At 45.4% G+C, this 12,112-nt stretch overlaps 1 protein-coding gene across 2 annotated transcripts in view; it reads right to left on the bottom strand.

Annotated features, from left to right (window-relative positions):
• Positions 1 to 12,112, bottom strand: part of HELZ (helicase with zinc finger) — a 1,742,088-nt gene that overhangs the window by 464,886 nt on the left and 1,265,090 nt on the right. For both annotated transcript variants that reach the window (XM_086930935.1, XM_086930936.1), the window contains exon 24: positions 3,225 to 3,276. In XM_086930935.1, the coding sequence (XP_086787061.1) occupies positions 3,225 to 3,276 (52 nt within the window). The remainder of the gene's footprint in view (positions 1 to 3,224; positions 3,277 to 12,112) is intronic.

The raw sequence follows: 12,112 nt of genomic DNA, 5'->3' as shown, positions 1-12,112 counted from the left end.
TAGAGAGGACGCTCTCCAGTAATCCAAACAGAGGATTATAAAACTCGCACTCAGCTGCCTGCCGGCTGTCTTGAGGCATGTATTTGAAACTGGATTGCCCTCTTTGTGTCCTTCAGGGAGATGCTGGGTAGTGGCTTTATGGATTATGGTAGTGTGGCTCACTGGTTAGAGGCGGCAGACCCGAGAGCAGAGGACGGCCCGGGACCAGGGTTCGATTCCCGACGCGGCAGGTTTCCGGACCAGGGTCAGCGGACTCGATAATTCTCTCGCCTCGGTGCCCACTCTGATCAGCGATCACACTCGGCAACTCTGGGCACTAGCTTGCCTCATCTTCACTAACGGCCCCACCAGACCGCCGGGGATGCCTGGTCTCACCCTGGAGATACCCATTAAGGGACCATCTCTCAGGGAAGCCAGGAAGGGTTTCGCAGCGGTCGAAGCGCGGAGGTACCCCTTCGGGAGTGAGTCCTGCGCTATATAAGCACATAATTAATTAATTAATTTTAATTAATTACAAATGTGACAATGAGTCACTACTGCTCTCTCAACAATCCCTTGCTTTATTGATCTGGATGCGAGCCACTTGAGGTTACTGGATTTTAAAAATCTCATCCTCAATTTTAACACAATGAACACATCTGGCTCTATATGTGCTCTTATATGTAGAAGGCCTTGTAGTGGGCCCTACATATTCTTTCGGTCCTTAGCATAACAATGCTAGCAATTTTTTAAAACTTTCCTAGCCTTACTGTATTACACTTAGTACAATTGGCGAAGACATAATTCTCTTTTGTAGGGAATTTATGTGTAACAATGTTTCACTTTCTTCTCCTGTATATTATGTGAATGTTATATTGACATTTTTCTAAAACACGCCTTAACAAGATGGTTTCATGGCACAGAATGATGAGGGTATCCCAGAGGGGCTGGCATTGTATTCCTTCCTATCACTGTAGGTGCACTCTCTTTGCTGTTTAGCACTAGTTTTCGAAGGTAAAACATATTGTTTCACTGTTTCCTTAAATATTTTTCTTTTGGAATTATGTTTTTTTGGCACCTAAACTGATTTTTATGCCACAGCATTTTTAGCTGAAGTTTTGATGCTGAAATTAATATCAAGTTTGGTGGATTAATTTTGTCCAGTTTATTCCTACTAGAACGACTATCAGTTTTTGAATTTGAGAAGTGTGAGTTGCTATATTACAGTTGCCTTCCTTATTTTTCAACACAGAAGATGGTTTGTTTCCAACTTTTAAAAGTATGAACTTTTTGGAGTTTTGATGTCAAACAACATCAGAAGTTGAAGAACTCACAGAATGCGCAGGGTTTGAAATCTTGGACCACAAAATTCACTCACTTGAAGTCATTTTGACGTAGGCGTCTTTGGCATTGAACGGCAAAAATATTTAACCAAAAGGGGTAAACAAAAATGAACATTTACTCATAGTCTTAATTTCTGTATTTGCAGAACTGTCACCTTGTGCAATCTTTGTAAACTTTGCATTGGAGCGTCCACGTTGTTAGAGCAGAAACCTAGAGCCATAAACTTGGCTGAGAAGGCTGCTGAAAATCGGGATAAGATTTTATTGGGATGCCTGAATGTCATTTATTGAGCTCAATATTTTTTCTCAGTTTTAGCAGAAAACACTATTCTCAACACGTGGCATTGCTGTAGAAGACATACTTGCAAACCTCATGTTGTCTACATGCGTATATATACCAAAGGTGACACAGGTGAAGATCTAAACAAACTTCTGCCCATAACCAAACATACCGGACAATTCCAGGAAGTACAAAATAACTTCAAAAGAACTCCTTCTATATCATCAGGACAGCCTATTTGTCACTTTCTTAGAAACACCAGATCGTTTGACTGCTCCCGAATTATCCAACACATCCGTGAAAAATATCTCTAGCATTTTCTTATTTCCAAAACCAATAACAAAATAAAATCTGAACATGCTGGTCACGTACTGGGTCATTCTGGGCTTACAGTCTAAATCACACTGATTCAACTTAAAGTCAATGCTCAAAAGTTAAACTTTTTTATATTAAGAATATCTATGAAGCAACCCCATTAGATGATGGGTTAATGGGCAGTATGTGGATTTAGAACAGGGTCACATACGCTCTCTGTTCTTGTTGACAGAAGAGCAGGTGCTAGTCGAAGATGCACCCTCAACTTGGGTTTGTCGAACCTGCAAATACCACTAGGTAAAGGCTGAGTCACTGAGAAACTGGACTATTGTCTCACAGACTAAAACAGGCTGGCTAGGATGCCTTAAGCAAATGAAAACTTGCAGTCAATGAATGACTCGTTTTAGGTATTAAAAGAGGCACAGTGCAAACCACAAAATGCACTAGCAACAAGAGCAGAAAAAAACTGCACAAGTCTTTGCTCTGGTCTTTATCGTGTACAGTTTGTCACTTATGGGGTTAACTCTTAAGAATATGCTTGATATTTTGTGTCGGAAATGTACGAAGACCCTACAGAAACCGGATTCTTCCAGTTCATACCAAGAAAACTGTGCAAAATGTAGGTGTCTCTCAGAGCATATGGTGCTCTATTTATTCTGGAAAAGCAAGACTTATCCCCATGCTCTCTTCCTTATGAGATTACAAATTGAAGGTAGACAAAATAAATATTCATTAGTATCCTAACCACAGCACAGATGCAGACCCCGCCTCATGCAAGTCATGCAGAAAGACAGTTTTACCTGTATGTTGTTTAAAATTGTTGAAAAGAGTAATTTATTTTCATTTCAACAATGAAGATGTAAGATATATTTTGATAAGTAGCAAACACTTACCTCCGAGAGGCTTTGCATGCCTCAGCAATGCTATGGTAAAAACAAATACCCATAGAAATACAATCAAGGTATCTGTTTTGTCAAAACAGTGCTACAAACCTAGTAAATTATTAGAAAATACCATCAGAATCAAAAAAATCAATGGCTTCCTCAATCAACATGTAAGGAAAGAATTAAAAGCGGTCACCGGGGGCTTATCCATTAAATACAGTAATTGCTATTGTAAGATCAGAACAATGTAGAATGATTAATGTACACATTTTCAATCAATGAGAACTCCACTGATGAGAAAACTGCCCTCCACATGTCAAATCCAATAAAAGATATCCATGAGGAAACGAGGTAATTTGAGCAATAGACCGCTTAATTTTAAAGAGCATATCACTTTCAAGAAAATTTCTGTTTTACACTTACCATGGCCATCAGATTGAAAATGTTCATTCTGGTTATGATGATGGTTTTTACCCTGAGAAACCAGATTAGCACAACATTAACATATGTGATAAACCAGCAGAGAACAATACAATTAACGGATTTCTAAATCAAGTAAAAAAATCAAGCATTTAAATGCAGTCTAGGTTAAACATGAGAAAAATTCAACTCGTAAACTAGTCTTGGGAAATAAATGAAAAACTACCCAATTGATTAAAAAAAATAGCATTTTAGGAAGTCAATTCCAGCTCAGATAGCTGTTCAAGAACACCTTACAAACATGTTACAAATTAATTAAAAAAAGATTTACTCTCTTGAAATACACAAAAAACGGATTTCTCTAAAATTGTTTGAGTACGCATTAATTCCATTACAGAAAAGGGGTTTGATGCATTCTGTTCAGTGGTCCACTCTTGTCTATGTCAAAAAAATGTAAAGCTGAGTCAACCTTTCTATCAACTTAACAATTACAGCTTTGTCGAGTCTTGTTTCAAAATATAAAATATACAGTAATAAGTGTCATTATATAGTACAAGATACTTTTACGCTGGTTCGGAAGTAAATAATTTTTTTCCTACAGATACTTTTTTCCCCAAATATGCCTAAGCATTAGATAAGAAGAAACTGGAATCATTCAACACTAACTTGCACACCTCATAGTGCCAGAGATATCCAGAAATGTGTTGTGAAACTATGTTGGTCAAAGACGTATATCTGGGAAATAACTGGTGCCACATGTATTTTGTGCTCTTTTTCTCACAAGTGTCTGATTTCAAAAGGACAAGGAAAGACCACAGAATATTTCCAAATAGAGGACATGAATATGTTTGAAAATTTGTTACTAGCACTAACAGTAACAAATAATACTTCCCTAAGAAAAAAGTGGAGAGTAATTACTCTGAATCTCTTCAAATATTAGCAAAACAAGACCTATATATGTGGAAATCAAAATGTAGTTCTACCACAATTAGAAATTCTATCCCATATTTGCATATCAGTGTGTTGTTGGACCAGACGTGTGCCCAGTGGACTGAAGAAACAATGCTCTAATATGATCACCTTGATAGATAAATCAATATAGATGTTGTGCACTCCAATTAAGAGGTTTTCTTAGTTTCTTAGTTATGACTGACACACATAAACCAATATGAAAAATACGAGCACATTAAGCAGTTGTGCAAACGGAAAAATACCACCATTATACCAGTATGATAATTTAAGATATTATACAAAGGGTATTTTCCTGACTGAAATTTCACAGCTGATCAAAGGAACAATGATACCCCGATTATCACGGAATAAATAAAACAAACCCAGCTGGCCAAAAAAATATAAGCAAATAGTAATGTCCTTGTGTTCCGTTTCAGGGATGACTTGGCTGGGTAATTCTGGGCTGGACTGTTCCTACCGGAGCAAGGTCAACACTGATTTGCATATGGCTCGCTCCAAACTGACACCCAACAGTGTTCCATTACGTGGCAACCATCTGTGTTTAGGTACTTGGGGATTAGGATCTACCATCAACCAGCCGACCAGATGGAAGGTAATATTGTATGAGCCATAACGTCAGTTCGATCCCAGATGGTGTTCTGGCGCTCTCTCTCCCTCCCTGCTATGGGACAAGTTGCACTTCTTAAGATGGTGGTCTTGCCTTGCCTTGCGTACTATTTCACCAACCTGCCCCTCTACATTGCCCCTGCCCATTTAGTAACTTTGAGAGTGTCATAAGAGAATTCATCTGGAATAAAACCTGGTGTCACATGGCTCTCACTAAGCTGTACTTACCCATCGACCAGGGCAGAAGTCCCCAACACGGAACAATATTACCTCAGGAGCTCGTACTTTCCACTGGACTTGCCTGACTCGTCACTGGGGGGACCAGGTACTGCAATCTCCACGCTCCCACGCAGCGCAAATGCGGCCTACGTTTTATCTCTGCGCCGGGAGGCGCTTAAATACAACCCAGTGCTCCCGCAGCGCGGGACGCGCACGGGCGTGCTCTGGCCAAGAGCGGGCCAGTCTGCGCATGTCAGCAACAACAGGGCAGGAACACCCACCTTGGTCCCAACACTGGCAGCACCTTGGAACTGTAAGTAGTACATAACACAATTCTTTGTATGGATTATTACTGACTCTTTTGTCTACTTTATCCTCCACCTCAACTTCCTACGCGTCTCCTGTTTAGACTGGTTATCATAATGGGAAAAAGGAAAGCAGCTGTCAGAAGTATGGGCCCTGGCAACTTAAGGAAAATCCCACGTCACGCTGCCTAAAATTGTACCGTAACAGATATTGATGATTCTAAAAGAGACACGTTAGTGATAGATTCCTTATCTTACAATATCCCCAGGCGTCAGACTGGATCCGGAAAGCTTTGCTAGCAGTACCCCTGCGCATCAGCGGGTGACGTCATACGGCTCTGTGTCCGTTGCTGGTGTTGTATGCGCCGAGAGGATGTCACGGAGATTACTTAGGCACCACCCATGCGCGCTGACATCAGTTCTTTCTTTTTCCGCCGGCAGTAAGCGCAGGTTCCGTTAGAGCACGTACCTCAGTAATTTTTTGACTATCTTTTTGAGTCTTTTGTCTTGTGATGGTCTTCTCTGGTGCGAGTAGGGAAGTCTGGTTTTAAGTCCTGCGGAGCCTGCCGTCGCAATATGTCGGTGGCGGACCCTCATGACATTCGTCTCTACTGCCTGGAGCGTGACCATGACTTCTGGTCCTGTCTGGACTGTAGGGCTATGGTCCCTAAGGCCTTGAGGGAGAGGCGCCGGAATTAGCTTGAAGTTTGGCACTCGCCCCCGCGCCGTTCGAGGTCCAGGGGTCGCTCCTGTGACCGCTCGCGGAGTCGTTATCACCGCTCCTCGGGATCCAAGCCTTCACTCTCGGACTCGGGTAAGAGAAGACAGAAAAAGAAGTCTAAGAAGCGTTTTTGCTCTCAGATGTCCCCCCGTCGGTCCTTGGATGCGGACGAGGGGGAAGAGGTTGCACCCCTGCGGCTCCTTCGGAGCCTCTGAGTCCCGCTGCCTACCCGCCTTACCCAGGTCCGTCGGTGACTTCTGCACAGATGCAAGAATTCCTTGCTGCCATGGACCGCCTGTTTAGGCCTCGGGCTCCCGCCGGTGCGCCTTCGGGCGCCACAGTCCTGTCTCAGGATCCTGCTGGTCCATCGACTTCTCCGGCAAATCCAGCCCCGGCGCCGCCACAGGCTCCGGCGCTGCAGGATCCTGCGCCGCAGCCTCCATCCACGGCACCAAGTGGTCCCATACTGCTGGCCCCGGCTCCGCCGGCGGTGCCGCAGTGGATACCGCTGGTTCTGCCTCTGCCCCGGTTCCTGGAGGGTTTTGTCCCCACCTGGTATCCGAATTAGGACACAGCGCCGGCTCGGCCCGGCCGGTGTCGTCTCTTCCTTCCCCCATACCTGCCTCGCCGCCGAGGCCTTTGCCACCTGTGCCGGCGGTGGAGAATGATTGGGAGGGGTCCGAGGACCCTCTTGCTCGTCAGTGTGATTCTGAGCAGGACTGGCTGCCCTCGACCCTGGAGACTGGATGGTAGCGTTGGACTTGCAGGATGCATATTTTCACATCCCGTCCTGCCGGCCCACCGGCATTACCTGCGGTTCACGCTAGGCCAGGAGCATTTTCAATTTGCCACGCTCCCCTTCGGCCTCACCAGCGCTCCTAAGGTGTTCACGAAAGTGAAAGTGATGGCGGTGGTTGCAGCTCATCTGTGCAGGTCAGGGGTGTCAGTCTTCCCCTACCTCGATGACTGGTTGTTAAAGGCGAGCTCGCCCCAGGCAGTTGTCACCCACCTCCAGACCACGGCCAACCTCCTGCATTTGCTGGAGTTCTCCATCAACGTGCCGAAGTCGCACCAGAGGCCCTCTCAGAAGCTCCCTTTCATCGGCGCGGTTCTGGATTCGATGCGGTTTCAGGTTTATCCTCCCGAGCAGCAAGTCCAGGACATTCTGGCTATATTTTGGTCTCTATCCCAGGTTTCAGTCAGGATGACCCTCCGGCTCCTGGTCTTGATTGCCTCCTGCATCCTGCTAGTGCAACATGCCAGGTGGTACATGCGGGACCTGCAATGGGACCTGAAGTTCCAGGGGGTGCAGCATCAGGACAACCTGTCCGATCACGTCCAGATCTCGGAAGGCACTGCACGACAATTGCAGTGGTGGCTCATGAATCGCGATTGGGTCAGTGGCAGATCCCTCTCCCTTCCCCATCCGAAGCACACAGTGGTGACGGATGCGTCCCTCCTGGGATGGGGCGGCCACTTGGGGAGAGGCGGAGATCAGAGGCCTCTGGTCTCCAGCAGAGTCCCGACTCCATATCAACCTTTTGGAGCTTCGGGCGATCGGACTTCCACTGAAGGCATTCCTTCCCTTTGTCAAGGGAAGTGTAGTGCAGGAGTTCCACGGACAACACCACCCCCATGTGGTACTGCAACAAACAGGGCAATGTGGGCGGCGACAATTGACAGCTTTCGATCTTCCTCCTGAAGCCTGTGATGTAATTCAGGCGGCCAAGTGGCCCTCCACGAAAACGGTGTACGCCTGCAGGTGGAACAAGTTTGTGGCATGGTGCACAGCAAAATCTGTGGATCCTCTTCCTGCCACTCTTTCTGAAGTCCTTCTGTTATTTCTTTCTTTGGCCCATCAGGGCTCTGCTCTGGGCGCTATCAAAGGTTATCTTTCGGCCATCTGCACCTTTCTACGGCTTCCTGATCAGCCTTCTCTTTTTAAGTTCCCGGTTGTTAACCGCTTTCTGAAAGGCATTACACACGTTTCCTCCTGTGCCGTTCATCATGCCTCAATGGGACTCATACCTTGTCTTGACATATCTGATGTAAGCTCCCTTTGAGCCCCTTCACAACTGTCCTTTGCGTCTTCTCACTCAAGACGGCTTTCCTGGTCGCTATCACATCTGCCAGAAGAGTGAGTGAGCTCCAGGCTCTTTCTTCTGAACTTTCTGTTCATCTGGACAAGGTGATTCTGAGAACCCGTCCTTCTTTCTTGCCAAAGGTCGTCACACCCTTCCACATCACTTTGCCCACCTACTTCCCACCTCTGCATCCTTCCAAAGAGGAAGAGAGACTCCACCGTCTGGACCCAAAACGTGCGCTCTCCTTCTATCTGAGTAGCACACAACAGTCCCGGGTGCTAGACCAGCTCTTTGTTGTCTACGTGGGTGCCAAAAAAGGGCGGGCCGTGCACAAACGAACCATCTCTCGGTGAGTCGTTCTGTGCATCAAAGCATGATACTCAGCTAAAAAGGAGCCTCCTGTGGGACTGCGTGCCCATTCTACCAGGGCAACGGCAGCCACTAGTGCCTTGGGGCGCGGCGTTCTCTTGCAGGTGATTTGTCAGGCGGCTACGTGGGCCTCGCTGCACACTTTTACCCAGCATTACTGCCTTGACAGTCAAGTCCAGAGAGACAACTTTTTTGGCCGTTCAGTTCTCCGTGACCTTCTGGTGTAATCTTGTTTGCAGACCCACCACCGGGGTCGGTATTGCGGTGGTATCTATTCTAAGGTAAGCAATCTATCGCTAACATGTCTCTTTTATATGCACAAGTTACTACTTGTGTAACGATATATCTGTAAGAGACATTAGTTAGTGCTAGATTCCTTACCGCACCACCCATCCTTCCCGTTCTGCGAACTGTTTACTAGAGTTAAGAACATCCCTTTCAGGGCCCTAGTTTCATAGCACCAGCGGTAGTTTCTTGCATGGCTCTGCGTTCCTGGTGCGGAAAGTCGTATCAGAACTGACGTCAGCGCGCATGGGTGGCGCCTGAGTAGTCTCCGTGACGTCAACTCAGCGTATACAACGAAAGCGACGGACGCGAAGCCGCACGACGCCACCCGCTGAAGCACAGGGGTACTGCTAGCAAAACTTTCTGGATCCATTCTGACGCCTGGGGATATTATAAGGTAAAGAATCTATCACTAAATAATGTCTCTTACAGATATATCGTTACACAAGTAGTAACTTGTGCGTTAATAGAGGAGGTGGAGGTCCTTTTGGCCCCTCTTCCAAGATTATCAGGCTCCAAGTCTAAGAGGAAGGAAAAATGCTCAAAGGAGAGCCGACTTACTAACAGTAAAAGTATAGCCTCATACTTTGGGACCCCTCCTGTCTTGATTTAGGATTCCACTTCGCCTAAGCTAAACCTACTCAAAGTGTCTCAAAAACAACCTTTCACTCACACGGCAGATCCTGCGATCAATAGCGAAGACCATTTTGTCATCAACATGGACTGTGCAAATAAATATTCCCATTTGGCTAACCGCAACTGTGCAGGAACTGAAATCCTTTGTTTGCCAAGTGAGGAGGCGGCAATAGTAGGCTCCCTACATCTGATTGCTTCGGGCCCTTCGACACTAACAGCCTGGGGACCCTCTGATTCTCGAGGGAATACTGTCTCGAATAGATCTGCAAACAATGAGTGTCATAAAAGTATCCTTAACGAGACAAATAATTCCTACTTTGAGCAACATTAAAACTTACTTTCTCACACTCGACTCCCCCAATGCAGCAAAAACACCTCGTATGCCGATAATCAACCTAATCCTCATCATGCTCACACAAGGGAACTAATGCAGAATAAACCCGCTACCTTACCTGATATTGTTTAGAACAATAAATTCCACACTGCCCCTCTAAAGAATATAAACAGTGGTACCAATAGTAATGGAATCTCCTATATGAAAAGCTTTGATGTGTATATGAAAACTGTCCCAAAACCCCAGAGGTACCACTATGAGTCATAAAAGACCCTAGTTAACGAAGTAATCCATTGGCTCCATTACAAAAGGGGCTGTTGTTCAATCATTAGGGAGGACATAATAAACGTCAGGCGATTCTCAACAGATAATTCTGAGAGGGACTACATAGGTGTAGCTCTTAGGGATGTGGCTTTAGCAGAGAAGGTCAGATCGCATCAGAATTGCGGTTTAGACCGGATACAGACAACCTTAAAAATCAAACCTCCCTTCCACACACTGGATAGTCCCGTTAAATGCCAACATAACCAGCTTTTCAACTCACTGAAGCTCAATACCCATGAAATTCTCACACCCTCATATACCGGCGACATTGATTAACATCTATCCGATCTGCTTGAACTTTCCATCCCAATCCAATCCCCTTGTGTAGCACTGGCCAAGGGTAGTCCAATAGTCGATGAAGGGATAGAAAGTCATAGGGGACTGACTATAGGCTATGACATAGGAGAACCCATACCAATACCGGAGAGCCTACAAGCAACTACAAGACCTATGGGGGTGTCAGAAGGGGCCCACCTAAAATTACTATCATGGAATGTTGCAGGCATTAAATCCAAACTCTCTGACCCCGAGTGGGGAATGTTTATTGACGCCCATCATATCATCCTGCTCCAAGAAACATGGGCTATCGAATCTGTTGCTCGCCCAGGTTTTATTGCATTTAGTGAAGGAGCAGTTCCATCACCGGCAGGGCTCTTGGTATGGATTAGGCTGGACTTGTTCCCAGTGACTAAAATGTTCCCAACTGAATCTAAAGACCTACTTGCCCTACAAATCACCATTAAAACTCGATCTGGCCTTAGACACATACTTTTAGTTAATATGTACATTGGGTCTGTGCAGTCAATATGCAGTCAATGATTGCGACTAATCTGGATGATCTCATGGGACAGTTTGCCCTCAAAAATCTTAAAAATTGTAGCAGGAGATACCAACACCTGCATTCCTATATCAGTATGGCCTACAGAAACCTCACCCAATCGCGAGTACAAGAACATGGGTAAAACATCGAAGGTGGCCACCCAATTGGTGGGTCTTATCATTGACCACGGCTTAAGACTAGTCAATGGCAACACCAAATCTGACTCTCCTCCTTGCTTCACTTTTAAGAGAGGTTGTAGCACCTCATGAATTGACCATGTACTACTGGATAACGATCACTAGCCAGAATTACTTGATAGGCAAGTGATCCCAAGCCCAGTCAGTGACCACCATGCTATAAATGCATCCTTTATAATGTCTAAATTTAGCGACAAAATGTTGGAGGTAATAATACCCACTCCTTTAATCACAACCTCAAATAACACGAGAAATATTAAGTGGGCTGAAGTGATGGCATACGAAAACAAACTAATTTATATTTACAATCAGTTTGTGTCTAAACTCTCCCAGATCGTCTTTCATTATATCAATGAGACCAACTTTATCCTCCTACACGGACTGCGAACTCATGGACACACTGAGACCGTGTTTCATGAAGGAATAGAGGAGAGGAGCATGCACAAAGAAGACACCTAACCGGTACAATAAGGCCTGACAGATAGGAAAGTTACACTTACTATGTATGTGCAATCAAAAGGGGCTCGAGGTCAGATGCACAAGTTACTTACCTTCGGTAACGATATATCTGTGAGAAACATTAGTTAGTGTTCGATTCCTTATATTAGGATATCCCGAGGCGTCAGACTGGATCCGGAAAGATTCCGTCAGCATTACCCCTGCGCGTCGGTTGGCGTCGTTTGAGGCTCTGCCTCCGTCGTCGGCGTCGTGATCGCCGGGATGACGTCCAAGTACTTAGACGCCGCCCTCGTGCGCGGACATCAGTTCTGTACATAGCTTTCCGCGCCAGTAATGCAGAGCCAGGATAGAAATCGACACTGTTGCCATGAAACTAGGGCCCTGAAAGGGACTACCTTAACCCTAGATATCGGTTCGCAGAACGGGGAGGATGGGTGGGGCGGTAAGAAATCTAACACTAACTAATGTTTCTCAAAGATATATCGTTACCAAAGGTAAGTAACTTGGGCATCTGAAAGAAACACGTTAAGTGTTAGATTCCTTACCCTAGAATAGATACC

Source organism: Lissotriton vulgaris, chromosome 7, assembly GCF_964263255.1.
Source record: "Lissotriton vulgaris chromosome 7, aLisVul1.2, whole genome shotgun sequence".
NCBI classification, from domain to species: domain Eukaryota; kingdom Metazoa; phylum Chordata; class Amphibia; order Caudata; family Salamandridae; genus Lissotriton; species Lissotriton vulgaris.
Note: the sequence above shows the minus strand (reverse complement) of the source record. Positions and strands in the feature narration are given on the sequence as shown.